General features: G+C 30.5%; 1 protein-coding gene and 1 non-coding gene across 2 annotated transcripts; one reads left to right on the plus strand and one right to left on the minus strand.

Annotated features, from left to right (window-relative positions):
• Positions 1-11,198: 11,198 nt before the first annotated feature.
• LOC136968426 (uncharacterized) lies at positions 11,199-15,730 on the minus strand. Its single transcript, XM_067262449.1, has 5 exons — positions 15,578-15,730; positions 13,384-13,519; positions 13,115-13,266; positions 12,862-12,982; positions 11,199-11,537 (listed from the first exon to the last, which is right to left on the minus strand). The coding sequence occupies exons 1-5, from the start codon at positions 15,630-15,632 to the stop codon at positions 11,333-11,335; spliced, it is 669 nt and encodes a 222-aa protein (XP_067118550.1). The 5' UTR covers positions 15,633-15,730; the 3' UTR covers positions 11,199-11,332.
• Positions 15,731-19,972: 4,242 nt separating this feature from the next.
• Positions 19,973-20,046, plus strand: TRNAI-AAU (transfer RNA isoleucine (anticodon AAU)). Its single transcript has one exon. It is a non-coding gene; the product is annotated as a tRNA-Ile (tRNA).
• The last annotated feature ends 6,943 nt before the right edge of the window (positions 20,047-26,989 follow it).

Here is a 26,989-nt window from a genome sequence, read left to right on the forward strand (position 1 = left end):
TTCTTTTGAAAAAAATAATAATTTATTAACAGTTATTTAATGATTGACGTACAGTATTAACACGTACAGAATTTATTATTAATGCAGAACTGCATTGAAATCTAACTTTCTGGTTATGACGTTCACTAAAATACACGCCGTGTATAGCTTAAAAATTCCCAAGTGTTTATTTTATTCAATTAAATTATATCTAAAAATATGCTAAATGACATATTCGAATGTTTAAATGAAAAAAGAGCTATTGCTTACATTATTTTAGCTTGTGTGACATTCAATAACAAGTAAGTACAACTACTCATTGTTAGAATGAATTGATAACTCATGATTTTTTTAATACAGATTGAACTAAATGCAATACAGAAGTATCTAAATGAAATTTATAAAGCTGAAAAAATACTATAAACTATTACATTACTATTTATATTATAAGTTTGGATCTATTTTATATTTTAAGCACTCATTGACTATTACAAAAGTAAGTGTAAACAATATTCGACTATGAAGAGCAATGTTTTCAATAAGTCTAGAATTTATTTATGATGATATCACGACTTTATGATTAGCTAAAAAATTTTTTAAATGTTGTTATAGTTCTAGACATTTACTCAAACTCTTTAAATTCTTCAAACAATTTATAAATTACCATTAATAAATTTTAAAATTCTCTTTATAATTTCTTCGACGTCAGAGTTGAAATTCAATAGACTATTTAAATGGAGTATTTATAATTAATCAAAGACCATTAGCAATTAATAATATAGAATTTAGTGAATATTCAAATAAAGAAGAACTCTGTGCCAATTTCCTTTCTTAAGTAGAAAAGATTTTTCTAACTCGACTAATTGACACCTGAATAAGAAGCTTGGTTAATATAATTTTGTAAGTCATTAGGACAGTTTCCACTTAAATTACAACTTGTGATTTCTGTTTCCTTGTTTTTCACTCTAAGAAACTGGCCGGAAATTGAACACTCTCTATATATATTCAATTAAGCTATAATGAAAATACTTTATTTAATATAAACTTATATTTAATAATTCCGAATTTCTTCAAACATTAAGTAAACACAATTTACGAAGAATTGTCATTATAAGATCCAGTTATTGTTTACTTATATTTAATGATTTAGAGGAGAAAATAACGTTGAAAATTGTTTTTTTTTTTTTTTTTAAATGAATACACAAATATTTAATAACTACTTCTAAATAGAATTATATAAAATTGGAAAATAAGTAAATATAACCATTTTATATACATTCTTCGTTTCTATATTTCAATATTTCAAAAGAAGATAAATAAAAGGACTGCAATAAATTTTGTAGATTAGTGGTTTAATTGTTAACTTTTGGATATGGATATTTTTGTTCCCTTTAATGACTTTAGAAAGTTCAGAATCATCTTTTATTGCGTTATAAAATATTTTTATAGCTCTTCTTACAACAGAAAAAAATTGTAATATAAAATTTTATTAAATAAACAGAACATTCATTTTATTATTAATAGTGGAAAAATGCCAGAAACAACCGATAGTTTGTTAATCCATCCGAAAAAAAATTTTAAATCTACTACTCATTAGTGTAAAATTATAATTTTTAATTAACAGAATCATTAAATTAAATACCGTATAAACTGTTATAGAGATATTATATTTATAAAATATACAAAAGAGAACAAATACTGATTTAATTTATTTTACGTTAAATATTTTTAAAATGTGTATTATTATATTGAAAATAAACATTCAAATCTGACGATTAATTAATGCTATTTATATTAATTTGTTATATAAATGTAAAAATTATGCTATTTTAATATACTGTCTTTAATATTTTTAGTAATTTCGATATTAATTATTAGAAGATATGCATTTTTTAAGTATTTACCTTTATAAATTTCTTAAATCTGTGTTGTTTACTTAATAAACTAATCTGTTTTCTTCGGAATAAGATATTTAAATTTAATGAATCAGATGTTATTTTTTTATATAACATGACAAGATATACTATCTCAATTTGTATTTCACTTTTTCAATAACATTACACATTCGGTATATAAAAATTTAATATTTGCAAAATAACTAAATAAATTTGCTTTTATTGCAAAGTAGTCAATTATTAAGAGAATGTGTTTGTTACATTCATGTAAAACACACTGCGGAAAGATTCTGATGATAATTTTATTTTTGGAAGTTAGATAGTCTTGTTAGAAATGACATTCTTATAGAAAAATAGTTAACAATTCTCTTTGTTGTGGTGATGATGCATAATTAAAAAAGAAACATTTGCTTTTTAAAACTCTTGCAACGATAATTTATACAGATGTTTTAAGAAAACGTCAATGTCAAGACACAAATGCTAAAAGGCATTTGTTAAGGCACTTTTTTACATGATAAACAAGGCTTATTTTGATAGGGGTTCAACTCGTATACTTCGCTCGCTTGTTCCAATACAATCTATTCATAATCAATAAAAATGTCAATAATAATTATCTTTCATCTGTTTAATTCCGAGTGAGGATTCTGTTACGTAAACAGTTCAGATCTGTTTCGGAATGACCTTCCAAATACAAAATAATTGAAAAAAATAGTTTTTATCCAAAATCGCATTAAAAATTTTTCTTTTTAAATTTTTTCCATTAAAGATCGAAACATAGAACAACAGAATTTCTTAAAACTTCAAGGGGTTAAAAAAATAAAAATATATTAACCGTTGTTTTTTACTTCCGTAACCGCATTAATCAGAGATGGTGGATATATTTTTATGATTTTTAATCTTGAAGTTTTAAGAAATCAATAATTGATTATAAAAAAAATTAATAACCGCACCATTAATATATTTATTTTTATATATTTAAATATACAAACCTTCAGATACCAGAACAAACAATTTTTTTTTTTTTTTTTCGAATCGGTCGAACATTACGACTTTTTTGCCTACGACTTTTTTGAAAGTCCCACAGAAAAACGTTCCGATTCCATATTTTCGTGATTCACTTGGTCGCTCGTCCCATAGGCTCATTTGTTCCCAAAATTGACTATTCATGACAAAAAGTTCGTGACAATTCAACCCCCGCGAGGGGCCAATTCCCATACGCTTCACTCTCCTCACTTTGCTTCCTTCGCTCTACTTCCTATCCCCTTCGCTTCGTTACTTGTTCAAGAATTTGCTGGGGATTCATTGATTCCCAATGCCGCTTGACTTCGAACGCTTTTAAATAGTAGATTCCCCTGTATCCTCGTTCGTTTTTTAACGCGACCTCTGCGCTGTGCTAGTACATTCTGTGCCTGCACCACCCCCGACAATCTAGGGTCTCCAGATAAGGCCCAAATTTAAATTTCGATATTTTTAGTACAGTAATAAATTTATAAAAGATTGGTTTGGGTCTCCTGTTAGTGGGAACCCCAGGCAATTACCCTTTTCGCCCGTAGGATAACGTGCCGTTGGCCGCTGTTTCTATTTGTTTTGTTTTTTTTTCAATGACAGAAAAAAGTGTGGAGACGACTTCAAGTTAAGTATTTTACATAGATAATGTCGTGATTAATAATCTTGACGTGTTGTTTATTTTTATAAAGTATACTAAATAATATATACGTCTTGTCTTCACAAACACCGCTCAAGAAATGAATGACAGTACTTCAAGTTCTAACACTTATGTAAATGTAAAAATACGTTGAAATACTTAGAATTAAATTTGGTTATAATCAGACGGCATTTCATCATCCGAAATAAATTTTAAAAAACCAAGTGTTCTTTATCTATATTGAGCGCATTGTATGCATCAATAAAAATGTATATTTCCATATTGCAAATATATATATATGTAAGTCTCATTCATAAACTTATATTCATAAAATGTAATAATTCATTATAATTAACCTCAGAAAATGCTATTTTCGAGGTTATTTATAAAAGTTAATAGCTATAATATCCTCCTTTGTTTACGATTACTTTGAAAATTCTGTCATAGACTCGATCAACTTTTGAATAAAACCCTGAAAACCTTTTTCTCAATGATTGCAGTCTTCAGTTCTGTGGTGTTACCATATTGCTTTCCATCTGCGTAGACTGACCCGACCAGAAGCCCCTCAGACATTCTCGAACTTCGTTGATCCGAAACCATTCGCAGGTAGTGTTGATGGAAGCGTTATCTTGCTGGAACTGCTACTGATGCTATGTTGGGTGTATAATAAAAAAGCGTTTACAAAGAAATACAGATGAAAATGGTTTTAGTATGTCTTTTATAATTTTTGAAACCATAATACCAGTAGTAAATCTTACCCCGTTATATGAATATTGTATTGGATCGTAAAATTTATGAAATGAATTATAAAATTCCTTATTCTAAATTTATAAATAGGTTAAAATAATTGTGTTTTAAAACAATGTCGTGTGAACCGATGAAAATATTTTTTTGTAAAAATTTCTAATTTCAGAAAAAAACATTTTCTAAAATATCTATGACTATAACTTTATAAAGTTTTAGAAGATTTATACAATGAAAAATGTTTTCCGTTTATTTCTCTAATACCTTTATTACATGAATAATTTTTTTCCTTGCATTATTTACTTCCAAAGTTATAGTAATTCCTATAGCAATAATAGACTATATAAACATAACGTATCATTAAATGTTATCCAAGTTTAAAACTAGTTAATTGTATGTCACTCCACGCTTCGATGCGCTTGAACTCAATAAGAGAAAATTTTGGATTTCCATCATTAAGGAGTAAACTTGCCTATTTCGATCAAACGGCATAATAAACTTTAGTTAACTTTTGTTCTCTGTATATTCATTAGCTTATATATATATTCATAAAAATTTCATCTTTATTTTTACATACAATATGTAATTAAACCTATAATAAGTCACTTTTTATTATAAAACAGTTTTTCAAATATAAGAAAAATCCTAAAAATGTGTAATCTAGTGTTGTTGTTGCTGTGTTTTAATTCAAATTTTGATAATTAATATCTTACAATAAGAAATACGAGAAAATCATGTGTTTAATCAAAATTCTTTTGTTTTGATCTAGAATATTAGTTTTTAGTCTGGGTACAAGGACTTAAGGATGAGGATGACCTTTCTTTGGAGTTATTAAAAGTGTTTAAACAATATACTATACTTTATATATAATTAGTAATAAAAATAAAGTTGTAGAGTTTATAATAAAACATTTTATGAAAACTACTATTATTTACCTTATTTCAGTCTTAATAGATATTAAAATAATAATAATTGTTTTAGTAATTTAGTATTTAAGTAACTTTTAGTATTAAATTACTTTATTCTATAATTATCGCATTATTTTTTGAATTTTTGTTTAAACATTGACAAACGAATCTGTATTTTGTCATTTAGAATAACACTTTTTTTCTTTCTTCAAAACTTATAAATCTTTCTTCTTTTAAATTGAGAGCTGTCTTTTTAAAATAAAAATCTTAATAAAAATATGCAAATTTTGAGTTTAAATGTATAATTATGTGGCTTTTTCTGGTGTTGATCTTAACTTAGAATTAAATGTTTATTCTATTAATAAATAGGCGCAAGAGAAATTTTCTTAATCGCTTAAGCTATAACTGAAGTTAAACGTGAAAATCTTACCTTCTTTATCATAAAGAGGTGTGAGCACATTTTCATAATATTCAAGGAGCAGAGGCAGTAGAAAATTAATCTAGAATACCATACGAGTAAACATTTCTTATCTAGTATTCCTTAAAATCAGATAATAATTTATTAATATATCTGAGATGTAAAAAATATTGCCAAATAAAAACTTGTATTGTTACTTCAAGACGTAAGACAATGACGTACAATTCTGTCGGCGCCGACCTACGCCTTCAATACGTCGTCTAGAAAAATCCTTATAAAAAGTTTTAATTGGCACATATTTTAGCTTTTGTTATTCTGAGTAACAGTTTGAATAAAATTCGTTTATTTCCATGCAATTTTATCTTTATAAGCATAAAATTAAGAAATAAAACTGAATTAGCTCTATGGGAAACTTTGACCTATCGACCCGAAATTTTCGCTAGCTCCTCACTGATAACGAGAAAGGCTTAAGTTTAAAATTTGAACATTCTAGACCCAGTAGTTTTTTCTCTACGAGCATCTGCAGCGCCGGATGAAGAAGAAGAAGAAAATACAGTTTTTTTCGCGATTTTTGCACTTTTCAATTGCTTATGTTTCGACAACCGCATTACAGAAAATCTTGAAATTTTGCACCCTACCTAAAAAGCAATTTTATTTCGACGAGATATTTTGGAATTACTTCAGGTGTTTGGGAACGGAGAAATCGACCCCCGAAAATCGGAAAGTTCTGATTTCTGTACGTATAGTCAGTCAGTGACTTTTTTACTTGGTGGGGAATGTCACTGCCGTGACTCCTAAATCTAATCTAAATCTAATTAGGAGTCACGACAGTGACTCCTAATTAGATTTTCTAAAAGTTCATCTCCGTTACTCTTTCACCACCTTTTCGACATTATCGCTGATATCAGTGATATCAATGATTAAATATTTAATACATTTAATTTTGACATCGAAACTAATTTTTCGTCACGTTTGTTTACATTATTTACTTAACCAATCGATTGAAAATAAACTTGAGTAAATAACAATTGTAGTCTCTTTATTAGACACGGTCAGGAACATATTTTCATAACATGATATGATTAATCTAGAATAATCCTACTTTGATTGAAACGGGGAATAATCTGTACAACTCAGTTTTCAATTTTTATCGAATCTAGTCATCATTTCAATAGTCTAAAGATTCTTGCATTGTATATTTACATGTTTCTTTCCTTTTTCTTAAAAGGATCTAAATATAATTTAACGCCTAAGCATTTAGGCCAAACATCCCTTTCACGTAAATATCACTACAAAATGTCAAAATATTTATAGGTTATTAATTAAATATTGATAAATTACTTATATCTATAAAGTATTTGTAAAGGATCGCTTTTAACAGAGTAAGGGTTAAGGCGACACGACCTTGTTAATTGGTCCCACCTGGCGTTGTGTTTGTAAACAGTCGGGGAGACAAAGGGTGTAGCGTCTCTGTTTATGGGACTTGTGTGTGGGCGGCAGTGTGTTTACCACATGTTAGCTTACTAGAAAAAAATGTAAACAAGTGACGGACGTTACGATGAGCTGTTTCGTCGGGAGAAGATTCGACGTTTTGGAAAGCTTCCGATGAAATGAAGAATCCTGATTGGTCGGAAGTTGTCGTCCAAATTTTAAAAACTCTTTAAATAGTAAGAGTGACGAGAGAAACGGGGAGAAGGGCAAGAGACTGATAATACGGTAGTCTTAGGCACTTGGGCAACCCGCTGAGCGTAGAGAGAGTGTTCTCCTCTGATAACGATCTCAGGGACGGATAAGTGAAGACGGCGCTGAACGTCCGACGTATACGTTTTCGCGTTGAAAACTTCGGCCTCAACCTTGCTAGTAATCGGCAACCTTAAAAAGTAACGTGGTACAGAATAACATCATAGCATAAAATATGGCGATAACTCGGTAATCCGTCGCCCAATTTTAACAAAATTTATTTTATTTTGCTTATTTTTTTCATTCTGTATTTATTCTGTACTTAATTACAATTAACCAAACAATCTTAGACTTTTCGTTGTATGTAGATAAATATATTTTTAAAAAATTTAGATTTCTCCAAATTTATTTATTAAAGTTCACTCCTTCGTGGCGGATAAACATTTAAGTAGAACTGACAGAGTTACAAAAAATAAGAAAAAAAAAAAGAAAAAGAAGAGACATTAAAAAAATACCAAAAATTTCAAATATTTTTTGTTTCATGAAAATACTCCTGCATCTATTTTTAAAAATGTTACAAGAATGTCTCAAAAGTACTAAATATTTCGAAATCATTAAATAAAAAAGCAGAAGCAGTAGAAAGCGAAGAATCAGAAATAACAGAAATTTAAGAAAAGGAAATGGAATCTGTAGAATTTTGTTTAAATTCCTATACCATCATGGATGCGGTGAGGTTAGGCCCTAAGCATTGGAAAACCCATTATCATATTTTGATTAAGGGACTAAATTTTCTACTGTAATTACCTTAGTGGTTCATTATGTCAATACGTCCAGAAATTTTAAGAAATTGTTTTGTAAATAACTCTATTCCGATTATTTTTCCCCTACAGTAGTTATAAACTTGATTTATTTTTAAAATAATTACTTTGATGCATAAATAAAAAATATCATTTAATGATTAATTTTGAATATTTTAACATAATTTTAAACAAAATAATAACTATTTCGTTTAATTTATCATTCATATTTAAAGAATCGAATTAGAAAATATAGCTTCAATATTTTGACAAACCTATCCAACATTGGATTTTAAATAATTTGATTATTTTGCAAAAATAAAATGTTTTTATTTAATGATAAAAATATTTAAATTGCTTAAATATAATAGAATTAAGCGTAATAACTATTAAATATTTAACAAAATGATGAAGAAAGGTCAGTTGCAGACAATGCAAATCTTCACACTTTTTCGTCAAATGGTACATTAAACATAGATCTGTTGATTAGCATGATCTGTGTTAATTGCGATAGACAATCATTAGTGAACAAGATGACGGACATCTAGTTATAAGACAAGATCAAAACGTATAAAAATTTCATTAATATCGGAATATACATATCAACACATAAGTCATTACCATAATTTAAATACATTTATTCTAATTTTTACTACTATTCTTTTTTTGAGATTGAATTTTGTTTTCATATCCACGTTTCAAAATTTTCGAATAAGCAATTATATAAAGAGACACGTAGAAACGAACTAATGCTTAAGAACCGATTAATTTAAATATCTCCAGAATAAAAATTACATCAGTTTATATTATCAGATTTAGGAATTCATCCCAGTGTTACAGATGTGTTTTTCGAAAGTAAAAACAACAAACAAACAATGGAAATAAACAAACGCTAAAATAATTCATGATACAAAGCAAAAAATTCGAACACTCATTACCTAAGTGCTTATCTTTAACAATGTATTAATATAAATACAACATTAATAATATTACTTTTAAAATACAATTGAATCTGTTTATCTCAAAAACCTCTTTATCTTGAAATTTTTTCCCTGCATTTTCGACCTAAATTCAACATATTTTCTATGTTTATCTCAAATATTTTTCTCCCAAAATCTCTATATCTCAAATTACGGACTGAAGCGTCAGTCACAAATTCAAAGCTACATTTCAAAACTACATTTTAATATCATAAACGATAGTTGAGAATTAATGCTTACAATACGGTACAGTGGGTGATCGGTTAACGAACAGTTTGGACAAAGAACAAAGTCTTGGAACGGATTATGTTCGTTAAGATGTGTTAAATATGTTTCATTTACTCATATACAGGTATAAACTATACTTGCAATTGTACTAATAAAATTACATACCGCTAATAAAACCTATTACTGTTTACTGTGTAGGAATGTCTGTATCTCGAAACCTATCTCGAATTTTTTACTCGTTTCCGTGAGATTCGAGATAGACAAGTTCAACTACATAAGCAATTAGAAAATATAAGTAGGCCTAACGCACTTAAATATTTTCAATAATAATCTTAAGTTTGTTAATGCAATTTTTGATTTAAAAAGTTTTATATTCAGTTTGTTCGTCCAATGTTTATTCGCAGGATTTCTCGAGAACTAATCGTCTAGACTAGTGAAACGAATGGGTAATAACAGAAAAAGATGCTTTTCTATCACTAAATTTCACTTTTGACTAACACAAAAATTTTAAAAACTTCACTTCAATTTCTACAAATGCAACTTTTCTATCCAAATAACTTCCAAACCTTTCAATTTTAGAAATATTGGTAGACTTTCTTTTTCTGTAAATTCCTCAATTTAAAAAAAAAATATGCAGCCATTTGTTGATCATATTAGTAATTGTGTAAGTATAAATTTATGATACTATGCTCTTAATATAGATATAGGTAAATTAATTTCATAAAATGAATTTCACAGGAAATAAAAATGCTATTATATGAAACATGACATGCTAAATGATATGAATGCTAGAACATGCTATATGAATGCTAGAACATGCTAGAACATATAGATTTGTATTTGCATACATTTGAATTTGAAAAGAACTTCATGATAAGCAAGATTATCAAAATTAGAAATCTTTTGCAACTGATGTATTCCCATACCAACTTGGCTAAATATTTTATATTACTGTTTTAAATAGGCTATCATTTCTTTATGGAAGCCTTTTGTGAATCATTCGTTTTCTATCAGCATTGTATCAGTTTTTTAGTTATTTTCTCCTTTAAGTTTCGGCTTAAAAATTTTAATTAAATTAACTGTTGATTTTTCTTATACGAAAAAACACAAGAAATACATACACGCGCTTATAACGCCATCTCATATTAACTTACGGCATTATAAAATGGCATTACTCGCAATTAAATTTCTAATTCACTTTAAGGTAAAATACTCCGATTTTTGCAGTTAATATGATGACTGCAAGTAGTACATTAAGATAATTATTCGATTTTTATATGTTTTCTTTTTTTTAACATTAGCCACTTACGAATTTTAGTTGTCCCCATTTCTATTTTGAAAATATGATCATTCCGCATATAAATATAAAAATGAATATATCTTTCGTTAATTATAATTAAGCTGGATTCAAATTAGTACACAAACCGCTATGACGTAGATACGAACTGCCAGTTTATCTCTATCGGCGAATGTTCGACCGATTCATTAGGAGTTGAAAATATCTCAATCATTGCCGAACTTCGGTTTGTTCGATCAATCAAATTAATTATTATTATTTATTTCGTCCGTTTGCAGTACGTGAGAAAATATTAATATAAACCTAGCTTTACACATGACTCTTAAACGTTAGAAATGCTGTAAAAATGTTCAGCTTTTACTATTTTCACTGGCCTTCAACATTTGTTAAGTTTAAAATATATCCTGTTGAACCTAGCAACGTTTCTTTTTTTAAAAAACAAATTATATGATATTTTGTTTTTAGAATAAAACCTTTATCTTTTTATGAAGATTATTTTTTAATATAATTTTAAATGTTTTATAGCCGTCTAATAAATTCACTACTATTCGAATATTATGCTTATGATGCTTAAAATTTTAATCTTTTATATATTTTATAATACTAAGAATAAATAACGTATTTTAAAACTTTTATAATTTATTTATTATGTCGTAATTACATTCATTTGACTGAAAACAATTATGAATTTTAAACAGAGAGAAATGAATTCTAAATTATCACAAACATTATAATAATTTTACATTTTTGAAAAGTCTTTGTTAACCTAACCTTTTCAGGTAAGCATACCATACACAAAGAATGATTAAGTACTTGAAAGAATTTATAACCGATTGACCAGAACAGTGAGAAGCATCCAAAAATGTCGTAAGTAATTCGTGAACTTTATCTTCGACGTTATTTTGTTCTCGACAAGATGATACCTTGGCCATTTGATTGCATTGAAAAAATGATTGTCTTAATTTTCTGCAAGGAAACAAATAAAATTATAATAAAAATGTTATTAAGATGTTGAGACAAAGAGAGATAAGTTTTTATGATATTCCAAACGTTGAAGATCGATTTAGATTTGACATTAAATAATTGATAATTATAAAATATAAGAAAAATTTTCCTAACAAATAATAAAATATCTTAATAATCAAATAAATAAAAGCCTATTTAAAAAAAATATTGATATCCAAAACTAAAATCTAAAGATTATTTTAGGAAAATTAATAAAATATACATAACAGAGTGTATGTATAATTAAATCTTAAGGATTTTTTAAAACTGTTTTCGCTCCATGGGCACTAAGAGGGTTTTTAAATCAGCCTATCTTAACCTATCGTGATTCAATGTCTTAATCCACAATGGGGCGGTTTGTAATGAGGGACAGGACCCAACATATGAGGGAAGATCATTTCCACCCTTTCGGATTCATTTGAGTCTCCAAGAACAGTCGGCTGACATCTTAGGCGCTCGGGCATCCGGTCTAATTTTAAGGTTAAGAAACATTACAATTAGCAGAGTAATAAGTTTTTATTTCGATATATAATGATCACGGAAACATGAAAGTTTAAGCTGAGATGTCAAATGCTATCAAAGTTAGATTATTAAAGAATACGAATACCTCTCACGAACAAACAATTCTGACGATAAGTTAAACATTTTTCGAGTATCTTAAATTACAATAAAATCATTGAAAAGCTGAATTCTAAGTGGACGAACAAAAAAACATAAGATAGAAAGTTAGAACAAAATACATTATTTTAGATTTATTTCTACAGCGCCGAACAAGAGGAATGAGCCTATTCAACACAAGATTTGGTGTAAATTGCATTCAAAAATAAGCTATATTAGCTTTATAGAACTGATTCTACAAATTGATGTTTTTTTCCAGGTGTGAATTAACGATTTATCATTTTAAAAAATCTACAAAATACTAATCTCTTGGTTCCAGACAACTAATACAGTGGATTATACTTTAACTTATCCGTAGAGAACTTATAGCTAGAAAGCATTATCTAATTTTGTATACTGTATAAATTTTTTCAAAATTTCCAGTAATCACAATCATTATGAAATTATCAAGGAAAACTGAACAAATGATGTAACTTTTTCCTCTTTCATTGTATAAACTCTTTACATCATTTACTATACGCAAATTTAACTGTGCATTATTTCGTTGTATTATTACACTTATTAATTTTGCTTATATTAATTTTAAATACTTTAATGTAATTAATTAATTATATTTTTATAATGATCAGTTAAATAAAGTAAAAGTTATTGATTTATTGAAACTTACGTGCATTCTGAAAAATCTAAATTTGTATACAATAAATCTTCAACGTGTCCAATTCGAAGTTTTGCTATTGTGCAATTGACAAATATATCGATGTTCCAACATGCTATACCTCTAAAAATTTCTGTAGAAAGCAAAATTATATGATTTATATGATTAAATATCTTATAATTTTTAAAATCAAACTTTAACATTTTTAACACATTATGCTTTGAAGTTAATAATAGTAATAACAATAATAATACAGCAAACTTACCGCTCAAATCTTCGAGTGAATCACCACCACACACATAAAAGTAGGCAGCACGAAGAGCTTCCAACCAAGAATCGAATTGATCTCGGCCTTCATCTGAAGAACAGTCTGAATCTATAATGTCACTGGTACAATTCAAAGCATCATCTAATACCCTAAATTAAAGCATACACAAAAACGTCTTTTCCGATTATATTCGAAATATTTAGGCCTATATTAAAACAGGAATTTTAAATATTTTAAAACTATTTTAAATCAAGATTTGATATTACCAACAAAATTCATCCAAAGAATTATATGTTACTCTCTTTGCAACATTGTTTTTTACATCAAGCATATCTCTTAATGTCTTTTCTATATCTCCGAAACAATCGTCAGCAAATGATGGCTCACATTGTTCTTCATTTTCTGAAAATAATTTTTTTTATTTATTTAAATAAGGTATTTTTTTATATTATTTAAGGAATAACGAAAACTTAAAACAATAAATAATTATATTTAAAGGGAAAATAATGGCGACTAAAAAGTTATTTAAAAGTTTGGTTATTTTCAACATAACATCCTCCCATTTCGCAACAAATTTTGTCGCCGATATCATGTGATTTTCCTATCGATACAATATAATATTCTAAATAATCCTAAAGAAAATTATCCAGCAATTCGTTAGTTGATCAATTGAATTGCTAGTGACTTAAATTTCAATGAAATCGTTAATGTTGAACAATCGGTTTACTGAGCATCGAATGGAGAATCGATTTTGAAAATACCATTGTAGTTTTAAAATTAAAATAAAGAAAGTATTTCGTATTCAGATTAAAAACTATTTTCCTATTTAAGTAAAGTAGTGTAACCGAGAAAAAGTCCAATGGGCCCGGATCCCTTTGTAAATAAACGAATTAAGAAAAAATCAAATAAATGCAGGGAAAAGATTTGAATGTGACAAGCGCATTTATATACACGTATATACAATATTTAAGCGTTTAATTCTCATCCGAATCGCTTGTGAAGTGAATGTAAATTTGCAGAGTTTAATTTCGCCCATCCTAATATCGGTTCTAGTTAAATTACTGTTTACGCATTACGAATGTATCCGCTGCCGTACTGTTAACAGCAGCTGATATGTTTTGCAGGAGTCAAGGCGATTTTTATCTCTGTGTTCACTAACTTCTCTCGAGAAGTCGCAATTAAAAATATCTTCGTTTTTTCTAATCGGTGTTAATCTTGATGTTAGATATATCAAATTTGCTTTATCCCTCAAGATCCAAAATATTTTAAATGCAAAAATGCCACTAGAAGTTTGGACATTTTAAATTAATTTTAAATTTTATTTTATTTTTTTTTTAATTTATAACATTTTAAAATGCTTTATTTTGTTTTAATATATACAAATAGCCAGGCTTTAAGACGTACCGCATTACTAAAATCGTGTACGAAAGTCAAATAATAGAACTGCATGTTATAATACTGTAGTTCCTTTCACAGAGAAATAAAAATATAAATTATAAATTTCTTATTATGATAGGAAACTTATTTTTAACAGTAAATATGTTACAATAAACATGATAGTTCGATAATATTAATTCTGTATTATTATAAACTGAGACGGCCGGATGGCCAAGGCTGTGAAGGCGTCAGCCCACCGCTCTAAGAGACCTGGGAGTGAATTCGGACAAGCAACTCCTATATAAATTTTCTATGGGCGGTCAGTGTTGGGTATGCCCAGCTTTGGTTCTCACCACCCGGCCACCCCACTATGGGCTTAGCCGAACCCACGATGGTGTGGAAACAAAGCCTTCTTAGTGTCCACAGGTCGGGAAGAGTTTAAAATAAAAATAAAAATATATTATATGATATATAATATACTTTTATATATAAGGTATTTTTTCATCTTTTAAACTCCACCCTGTATATATAAAGTTCATACATAAATACGGATGTCAGGTAAATTCTTATTATACGATTTATTCGAAGAAAAATATACATATTGTACGTACTGTAATATATATGAGTGCGTATCTTGGTACATTCATCTAGTATATAGTATTTTTAAATAATAAATTCTGATATCACTATCATATAAACTAAATCAAATTAATGCAGGTTAATGTGACATTGTATTAAAGATTGAATGAATTTAATAATACAGTACAATATTCTGACGCTACAGTATATCTATAGCTTAACACGAGACCATTATGTTGGTGGAATATACGTATTTTTTTAAAAATTTTAATGATATACGTTTTATTCCTCTATTTTTAAAGACCAAATTATTCATTATAAACCAATTTACGCATATTTTTTAAATTATAATTAGCACGTATAAACACAAATAACTAATCATACACGTAGGAAATAGCTAAATATATGAGGAAACTAATATATAGTGTTTTTCCTTATATACTTATTTATTTATGTTAATTAAAAGAAAGAAATGTGTTTTAATTACATTAAAAATTGTCTTACCTTGCAGTTTTACGGGGATAAGAAGAAGACATATTAAATAAATCCTTTTTAACATATTTCTTTATTCTGTCGTTTTTACTTCAATAGTGGAAATGGAGAATAATGATTTCCTTTTCTTTACCGGATGCAAACAGGAAACGTTCGCAAGGAGAACATTTGTCAGACTAAATTCGGAGAATTATTAATAAGAACGATACAAACTGATAAAGCGAAAGCCTTTTCATATATATTTTAAATTCTAGAATAAGATTATTATTTATCGTATACATTAATTAAAATAGATAATTTACAAAATTTTAAAGATAAAATATTTTATCATTGTAGAATTCTCTTTTCAGAAATAGAATAAATATGAAATATTTACATAAATTTAAATAAATAATTTATTACTTATATATAACATTTATTTATTAATTAATAAAAAACAGAAAATTATAATTATAAAATTGTAATCTGTATTCTTTTGTGAAATATCGCGCTATTTTTTAAACGATAATTTTTAATTACTTCTCTGACGAAAAAAAAAAAATTAATTAATTCAAATCCTTTGCATACTGCAAAGTTCAATGATGAATAGCATTTTGTGAACTGTGATTTGATTATATTAGAAAATCATTCTAAATCGTCTTAACGGTTATTATCTCCTTCCAATAGAAGATAAATTTTAAAGTATATTTCGTTGAATTTAAATTTTATTAACATCATATTTTAATAATTAGTTTTACAATACGTAATAGTTACAATACGTCTTAACAGTTAAAGGAATTCTACTTGTTTAAAGATAACTGAATGGGAAACAGGAAATGACTAAAACGCGTTTTAAATATCTTTTTTATTGTTTTAAATTGTTGCTTATTTGCTGCTAGGATTAATATTCAGAAGTATATAATATTTAAAATAAATAAACGCTTTTCTTAGTGTTAAATTTATTGTTTCTAACTAAAAGTTGATTTCCTTAAAATTACTATCGACAACATCCGTTAACAAGTCTAATAATCGAATGAAAATAAAGTTAATAAAAAATATCTTTATCACGTGGAGGACGTGCCCCGATCTGAAATAGCTACTTATATTCTTGATAAAGATACCTTCACCTATATACCTTCACCCATACTGGTGGATCCCGGATAGTAAGCAAAATTCCATCTACAGTATCTATCTATCTAAGGTTAATATGGAGATATCAGAGTGTTGGCTTAATGGAAAGATTTGATTTACTCCATACATAAAATAACATTACCCAAAAACACAAGCACGTTAAATGTTAAAATATTATTTATTTTGTAAAATAAATAATTGTTTATCGAAGAAAAGAAATACCAAAACGTAAAAATACAAACAAGAATACAAAATATTTTGGAAAATATAAATCACAAATTTAAAATGCTTTCTCCTGATATTTATTTCGGCAAAGTCTGTTAATTTGTTGAAAATCAATCTTATTGCATAAATCTTATTCTGTTGCAAGCATAGCTAAACTACTAAGTATTTCTTGTGTCATTCTTGACACAAGAAATACTTGGAAAACGACCTTTTATCACTGGCAACAGTTATTGGGAACATTAACAGAATCCTAAGAGCAATTCTTATGTTAGATCCGAAGTATAAGTCAGTAATGAGCTGTAGGACTTCCTGAGGAATAAGTTGTTTAAGAAGCAAGGTACAAAGAACAGATAGTTCGTCTGCGAGATCCATTTCATCAATATCTGATGAATTATAAATGTTAACTGTTAAAATCATTACAAGATACTTGCAATGAGCTATCAGTTCATTTCTGGACATTTTTTTAATCCGTGGATGCCATAAAAAATAAAAAAAAAACCTACGATATTCACTAATAAAACTACAGATATATCATATTTCAAGTAAGTACCGTTTGCTTTTGTAATGAGTTCCTTTAGAACTATAATTAATTGTACTGAAATAGCATTATGTCCACTCAGAAATAAAATGATGACGACATTATACTGTACAATATGTAAATTTTAGTATCAGCTTGTACTTAGAGTTGCCTATCACCCTGTGTAGGCTAATAAGTTCATTGTTACTATATACAATCACTACTCGTAAGATGGTTATAATTATTTGTTTTCTGTCCAATATTGTAATCAATCTTCTGAACAGCTATATGCAATTTGCTCTAAATTTTAAGACTTATCACATTACAGTTTTCAATTGGAAAGCTCACTGAGGTTTTATTAAACCAAATGGTTTAATAAAATGGTTTTTTGGTTTAATAAAATCTCAGTGAGCTTTCCAATTGAAACTGTGGTGTGATAAGTACTTAAAATTTATAGAAAATTACATATAGCTATTTAGAAGATTTATTGTAAGATGATGTTTGGCAAAACGGGTATTTCATTGTTTTTCAATAAACAATTTCTCTTTCAGATTTCCAGATTATTCGCCTAGAATGGGCTACCCCTAGTGTTGCCTCCAGGCCGGTTTTCATCCGGACAAAACGGTTTTTAAATTCATTGTCTGGATTAATAATTAATTTGTTCGGTTTTAGCAGAAATTGTGAAATTATGATGGAACAAAATAAATTTATAAAAATATTTGCGAGTATTTTATTTTAACGGTTAAAAACTTTAACTTTACACCCCCACCCAAACTTATTCCCATCGTATCCCTAGGCTAAGAGTGACAGAAAATGTACTTTTAAAATTCAAACTTGCAAATATCTCTGGAAAATATTAGGTTTGTTCCAACGCAAGTCCCTAACTGGTTTAATGTTATACAATATCTAAAACTGCGGTGAGGAAGCGAGCGAATACAGAACAAAAGAACGCGCTAGCGACAAATAAGAAAAGACGGACTTGTAATCTTACGACTAACTTACACTAAATTATAAACTAAAAAGGAAAGGAAGAATAGCAAGAAGTTTTACTACGATAGAGTAGGTTATAAGGAATACTCGGGTTCTCTGTTTGGCATTGATGCTCTTCTGGTGGGGAACCACTCTAAATCGTTTCTCGCTGATCTTTTTCGGATTTCTTGGAAGATTCTTTTTATACAAGGGACATTGTCTCTTTCTTTTTACGTTAGCGGGGTCCTTTCTCTTTCTGTAGGCCACCTTCGTCACCCCTTGTCCTTCTAGACGACGAGCAGGAGCGTAACTTTCGCACATCTACCTTCACCGAGAGTCAAGAATGAATCTTCTTATCGTTCTAGTAGCCTCAGGGACTTCACTTCCCGTTGTTAACGTGGTTCGTTAACGAAAGGGTTACCCCACCCACAGGAAGGAATGTTAATAGAAAATTCGAGAAAACAAAAGGAAGAACAAAGCAGAAAAAAAACTTAAAACTAAACTTATATCTAATATATACATTAATATGGCGTATTGACACACCACCTCCCAAAAAATTCTCGTGGTTTTTCGATTCATTCCGGGTTTAAGAACGATAGGCGGTTAACCTAATCAATCGGCCATCTGGCCGTTGTGCATATTGTATGAAAATCAACTTTCCAACAAATAGAAAACAGGAAAAAATATTACAAAACTTTAATTAGTAAGCATTACTTTGAGTTCATAAAAGATTAATACTTTGCGCATAGAGAAAAATAAAATAGTTTCGAAACAAATTAGAAAGTAGGCATTAAAATATTGAATAAATAGAAATCTATTGAATGAAAGATCAGATATGAAACTGACTTGGATTTGAAAAATGGAAAAAAGCAACACAACCCTTGAGCAATCTTTCGAGTAGAGGATATTTAATTTAGCGAGTGTAGTTTACGTTTAAACTATAAATATATGTTTTATGATATTAATACCAGTGTCATAAATCTTATCTTAATTTGCAGTTCATGTTAATAACAATTTATCACTGTAAATCAAATACCATTTTCATTTGATTTCTATTATCTTAAAATGTAATTTCATTTCATATTATATATATATAAAAAAAAAAAAAAAAAAAAAAAAATATATATATATATATATATATATATATATATTTGTTTCTTAAACAAAATTTAGTGTAATAAATCAACAAATATTTTTATTTGAAAAAATTACGAAAAGTTTTAGAAATCTTTCAAATTTTAATACAACGCAACAATGAATAGTATTGTTGAATTTTATTGTTCTAATTCTATTGTTGAAATCATACGATTCAGAAGTCGAAAGCTAATCGAGGCGAGATTTCGGTGCGTTTGCTAGCGGGATGTTTGATGTTTAGCGCAGTCACCTCAGGAGAAAGCGCCGAATATACCCAGCCAAACATCGATGTTCAGATGTGTCCGTGACACACGCTTGCCTTCTGAATATCCCGCTAGCAATGCTATCGTTTCGGAGACTATCGCTCGCGATTATTTACTGCCATTGCGATGTAGCGAGGTATTAAATGTCACCCAAGTGGAGAGTAATGGAAGCGAGATTTCGGTATTTGCAGCTCGTTAGCTCAGTCGGTTAGAGCGTCGTGCTAATAACGCGAAGGCCGTGGGTTCGACCCCCACACGAGCCAGTCGTTTTATTTTGCAGATTCTGAACGTCGTAAACAGAGTTCACTACAGACTTTGTTTTTATTTTTGTTTGCTGTTCAACATAACGATAAATCCCTCATCAGTTGAACTGGAGGCTATTCGTTTAAAAAAGTGCTTGTTGGCTGGGAAGGACTTGAGAACTGTACTGCTCGGTACGATCGGAAGGAAAGGGCCGTAAGGGGTTCTTTCAACGGACCTGTAACGGAGTTTAGTGACTTTTGACAATAGTGAACCGTGTACGAGCGGAGACACGCTGTGTTGACTAATCTTTGTACTTATTAGTTGTTTTACCAAAAGTTAATCTGTAACCTTTTTGTTTGTTATAAATTTTGTGTTTGTGATTTGTGAACCGTAGAAGTGTCTCATTTTTGAATTTGACTATAAATTTTAAGTTAATCTGACAAATTACCAACTAAATTTACGTCAGCCGAATAACAGAAAAATCATTCTCGCCTGTGGGTACTAAGGTCATTTTTAGCAAGCTCATTATGAGCCTTGTCGAACCACGCTGTCCAGGACTGACCACTGTGATAGTCACGCGAGTGTACAATAGTCCACCAGAGGCAATACACACACAAAAAAATAACCACAATAATTTATTTTTTCACGTGATTAGCAATATACAGGATTCTTTCGGATTCCATCACTTAATGTTATACAATATACAAAACTGGGAAGGAATTTTTATATACACATATTCATATACTAAATAAGAAAAATTTCATTTTAGTTTGCAGCTTGTATTTCATGGCGGCGCAGAAAGGCGCCTATTATCAACAGAGAGGTTTGATTTGAATAAAATTAAAATTAATATATATCAAATATTTTAATGGATTTTTTTACCCCCTGTCAACTACATGAAACTATCGATAGTACGCTCTCATGGGTTTTGAATTTACTTGCGATCAGCATTGATAGGGGCGGTCAAATATGTGTAGCACGCAGGCGGCTAACAGTCCAAAACATGTCCGGTGGCGTCGACAAGAAAAAAGAATTCTACTTGCAGGTCAACATTTGTTTCCCATATGTAGTATTTTCCATTATCAGAAATTGTTTCAACAACAGCTACCGTGAGAAACTAAATTCATTCCACATTAAATAAATGTTCGAAAAACAAACATGAGAAATACAGTCAAACCTGTTTTTATGCGGTGGATAGGGACCGCATAAAAAGTCTCACATAGAAAATAACTCGTTTTAAAATCGTAGTCTTAGTTTCTAAGGAAATTACCTTCCTCTTCGTTTTGTTTTTGCCCTTATTCATTTTCATGGATTATGTCTAAACAAAATAAAAATCCTAAAATTTTATATCTAAATAGAAAAAATAATACAGTACATTTACGTTCAATTTACGCTTTGAAATGAATCTTATCTTAATGGTCCAGGAATGTGAAAGCACTTTGAAGGTTTAATTAACGTAATTAAAACACACGTAAAATTTATTGACAACAGATGTCAGCACTTGACTGCGTCGTCTTGTCTATCGTCTGTTTTACATATTTTTGTCCAAGTAGTGTTTTGTTGACTTAAAAATAAATTATTTCATTTTTCGCATATTCATGCAATAATATTGCTATAATAAGTTCATTTATGCTATAATAAGTTTATTTAGCTATAATAAGTCAACGTGAGACATGACAAAACGCATGAGACTAGTCGCTAACTATACCGCACAAATAAAAAATTGCACCGTGTGCAGTTGGGGAAGGCTGAGAAACTGCTACAAATGTTAAATAGAATAGCGACCCTACTATGGGGACTTGCTTCTAAGACTTTAGATGTTATTTACGAGGGAGCTGTACTAGCGTATCTGGGATATGCTGTAGGGGTCTGGGGGGACGCTCTCAAGTACCAAAAGAATAGGGATATGCTTTTAAAGTTTCAACGGCGTATTTGTATTAAAATAATTAAGGGATATAGGACTATTTCAAGAGAAACTGCTTTACTTTTAGCTAACAAATTACATTATTTTGATTATTTTAACATTAAGAGGGAAGGTACTGTACATTGCACCTTAATAATTATTGTGTTCAGTAAGCTATCCATGCTAGTGTGGAGCAGCTTCCTCACCCTGCATATTCACATGAAGGTGCATTGATCGATTATGCTGACCACCACCTGCTTAAGGTATTCACTGATGGGTCGAGGTCCGAGCGTGGCACGGGGGTAGCTGCGGCTTTCCTGTCAGGCATGCAAGTTTTGCATTGTTTAGACTTTAAGGCACACTCTGCTTGCCCGTGGAATGCCTTGGCTGACCTCCTGGCTACTAGTGCACATTTAAATAGTAATATAGACTATTCTATTCTTCCTTTAAGGCATGCTAAGCATATTCTTCGACAGAGTTCAATTCAGCTGTGTGACTCCAGATGGCAAGCAGACACAAATGGTGCCGTTACGCATAGCTTCTTTCCTACTGTCAGTCACAGGATTAAAATTAATTGGGAGCATCATGACCATTTCACTACGGCTTTATTAACGCAGCATGGTAAACTAAATAGCTATCTTTATAGATTCAAGATCATAAAGAACCCAAATTGTAACTGTGGTTGCCAGGTTCCGGACACTATTGAGCATATCTTGTATGACTGTAGCCTTTTTGATATCTGTCGAAGAAAATTGATCACCTTCCTTTGCGACCAGTTGCAGGTCTGGCCGGCTTCTCTCCACGCTTCAGTAGAGGACGTTGAGGGTTTTAACTTACTAAAGGATTGCTTTATTCAGTGTGCTAGTCATTACGGTCCCCAACAAAACTCTTTCTGCTGGCTGCGGCATACTGTCACTGTTCCTGGCTGGACTATTTAGTGTTTCTACAGGGTCTATCTTGGTAATATATGTTTCCTTATACTTGTTATATTTAGATGTGTGTATATGTTTCTAGTTATATGTGTGTGTTTATGTGGGTGTCGTATGCTCTGTTCTAACTCTAATAATTAGAATAGAGTATGTCGCTTCACCCGCTGTCCCTTCTTTGTGCCATCATAATGATTTTCATGTACCAACTGTGCCTAGGCTTTCCTGGGCTTCTTAGTGCTTTCTGAGCGGGAAGAGGTTTTTTCTGCATAAATAAAAAAAGAAAAATAAATAATTTAGAAATATTTAGAAAAAAATAATAAAAATAAAATAAAAAATCGCACAAAAAAATCGCACAAATAAAAAATCGCAAAAAAAGACCGCATAAAAACAGGTTTGACTGTAATTTCCTCAGGCTACAAAGTATTAATTAATCATACCATTTATCTTGGTGCCAAGGGTGATCACCTTAAGCAGGTCCTACCGTATTTCTATTTTCATATAAAATTTCAAATTATGTCTGCAAAGACTTCAACTAAGGCCGAGACTCCACTACCTTAAAAACGGGCATAAAAACCCCTCGCTGTAAAAACTTTTAATCACGTGACCTATTTGCGTTTGCGCTGGGTTTGCGGTGGAGGTCCGGCTAGCGAAGCTTTTTACGGCGACGGTACTATTACGGTTGTATACATGATATATTGATATAAAGACAATGATTATATTCTACGAGTTTTTTCTGTACTATAATTACAAATGTAGTAAAAATAATATCTTTACTTTTATATATTAACTTTTATTATTGTATTATCAAGATAATATACAGCACTTATAAGCTTAGCTTTTTTATTATATACTCCTCTAAATGAAAGATTTTCCTTTGCCCGTCCATATCTCGTGTTTTAGGCATTCATTATTATAATCGGGATACCTCTTGTCATAAGCGTAGCTAGGGCGGGGCGGTAGGGGCGGCCCGCCCCGGGTGTCACCCGTGTAGGGGTGACACCCAGTAGGCTAGGCCTGTACCTAAAAAAAAAAAAAAAAAAAAAAAGTCAACGGCTCGCCTCCCATGACAGTTTCTTCGCTATGAGGAGACGCCACGAGAGCACGCACCAGTTAAAAATCTTACTATGAATTATTCTATAAATCTAAACTCATACGTCGCGACATCGCATATTCAATACAGCGTTCAAGTTGCTCGAGTGCGAAGATATTACGATTCAACAGTGTTTTACAAAAGAGTTAAAAAGGGTGACATCATGATATCCGCACCGGGTGTCACCCATGCTAGCTACGCCACTGCCTCTTGTCTTAGATACATGAATACTTTCGGATGTTTTCGATAAATCTTTCCGGATCTATTCTAGTTCTTTTTCAAGTAGTTACGAGAGAACGTACACAAAAGCTCGTTTTCCGCCATTTTCGCACCGTGTCACAATGACCTAGATTTCACTGACTTCTGATTGGTGGATGGTACCGTTTTACGGCCGTATTCGCGTCGAAAGTTGAACCAAGGCCAGTTGATCGCTTCGCTAGTAAGGCCGTCCGCCGTAAGGAAAATTGCCGTATTCACACTGTTTCCATTTTTCGCCGCTGCGAAAGATTTTGGCGCTAGTTAACGGTGAAACTCACGCGTTCAGTGAATTGGTCGTTTTGTACTTTTGTGTGCAGATATAGCTATTTTATGAAATTGTGATAATTATATATAGGTATAGTTGTATATTGTTATATTTATTCGTGATTTATACACAGATGACGGGACTTTCTCTTCAACAGCAGCTTGATATATAGATAAAAATACATTCATTGTGTAGTTTAAATAGTAAAGGAACATTATGCCTAAAAATTGTTGTGTGCCTTTTTGTACATCGTATGCTGGATGTAAAACTCCTGAAGGATTAAACGTTACATTTCATGAAATCCCATCGAACGAAGAACTGAGACAGAAGTGGTTAAATGTTATATCACGACAAGGAAATAAAAAAGGATCACCGTGGATACCAAGTAGCAGGTCAGTTGTGTGTAGCCTGCATTTTGTAGAAAGTGATTACAAAATCGGGTCTAAAAGGCGTGTTTTACATTCATCATCATGTCCCTCGCAGTTTCCAAACTATCCCCCACATAAGCGTCCTCAGACAGAAAAAACAAAGAGAACATCATTACAACGGAATTTAGAAGTACGTGCAAATCCACCACGGAAAAGGAATAAGCTTGTTGACCAGCAGGATCCTCAGCATGAAAGCACAACTGTAGACATTGAAGTAACTGGTGGGCCTGTTTATAACTATACTGATTTTGAGGAAGGAAGGAAGAGCAATATGGTAAATGCTGCATGCCAAACTAATAATGACCTGGAACTAATTGTTACAGAATATAAGAAAACTGTTAACAAACTAAAAGCTACACTTTGGAGAAAGAATGCAAAATTGGCAGATTTACAGGCGCAGCATGATAAAAATGCTCTAAAATTGAAGGCCTACGAAGAAGATAATCTGATTGAAGCAGTAGGAAAAATAGCAGCATTAGCTGAAACCGGGAACACTGGAGCAGTATTTCTTGTTGACCAGATTCTCAATTTTCATAAACGATGCCCCAAATGGAGTAATGATGTAATTCGTGAATGTATTTTATGGAAAGTTAGATCACCAAAAGGTTATGATCATGCTCGTGTTAGAAAGCTGCTTCGTTTGCCTTGTAAGTCAACTCTTGCAAAGTATGTAGGCCAAGCTTCAGGTGCAATTGGCATCACACCTTTAATAAAGCAAAGGTTATGTACTGAAAAAGAAAATTTTACATCTGAAGAAGAATGCTATGCTTCATTAATTATGGATGAAATGACTATTGATCAGAAGCTAGTTTATGATAAGCAGTTAGACAAAATATTTGGTTTTGTCGAAACAGGTGAACATGGAAAGGTTTGTGAACCTCAAAAAGCAGCCAATCGCATGTTGTGCTTTCTCCTCAGGGGACTTTCATCTTCTTATGCTATACCTGTTGGGTATTTTTTCACATTCTGTTTAAAAGGTACTGAATTGCTAAGGATGATGCTCGATGTTTTGTCAGAGGTAGAAAGCTTAGGTTTTTCAGTGATACGTATTGTTGCTGATAATCATCAAACAAATACAGCCATGTTCAAAGCTCTTGGAAATGGAGAACTTTTACATAAAATACCTCATCCATGTAACACCATTAGACCCCTCTTTCTGTCATTTGATCCAAATCATATAATTAAGAATTTGCGATCCATATTATTGGAAAGAAAGATGACAGATGGAAATGAATGTATTGATGGAGGTTACTATCTGAAGATTCTTTTGGATATACAGAAAAATATTCTAATTAAACCAGTGAGATTCCTAACACGTGCACATGTATTTCCAACTAATCTTGAAAAAATGAAAGTAAAGAGAGCAAGAGACATATTCTTACCTGTTGTTACTGGGACGCTTAAGTTTTTGAAAGACAACCCATTTTGTCACAAAGATGCCTCTCTTTTTTCTGGTTGTGGTGCAACAGTTATGCTCATGGAAAATATTCACAAGTGGTATGAGCTACAGGATATAAGTAACTGGAATGAACATCTGTTCTCCATACTGCCAAACAAAAGGCCATTTTCTGAAATTAATGATGAACGGCTCAATTGGCTGCAGTCAGATTTCCTTTCTTACATGGAATCAATGAAAAAAGGATGCAGTAATATGAAAATGCAATTTCTCACAAAAGAAACTTACAATGCTCTCTATCTGACAACACTCAGCATGGTTGATGTTGTAAAGTACTTGCTGAATACCGTCAAATTCAGATATGTTTTGACGAGGAGATTTAACAGTGATCCAATCGAGTCATTCTTTAGCTGCATTCGTCAGTTTAATGGAGGAAATGACAAATTAGATGCACGATCAGCATCTCTTACAACGCAAATGATTTTAAAAGTTGGTATCTTACAGGCTGCACAGAATGGAAATGCACCATGCTCTTCTTCCTCCTCAAAGTTGTTACCTGTTATGACAGAAACCAACTATAATGTTGAAGATAAAGTCTTTAAGTTGCATGATTCTTCTCTGTCTATTTTGCAAAAATTGCAATCTGTCACACAAGACTGCAGTGTTCCTTGTACAATTGAAAATGCTTCTCTGG

Source organism: Centruroides vittatus, unplaced genomic scaffold, assembly GCF_030686945.1.
Source record: "Centruroides vittatus isolate TY-2023 unplaced genomic scaffold, ASM3068694v2 contig_1476, whole genome shotgun sequence".
NCBI lineage: Eukaryota > Metazoa > Arthropoda > Arachnida > Scorpiones > Buthidae > Centruroides > Centruroides vittatus.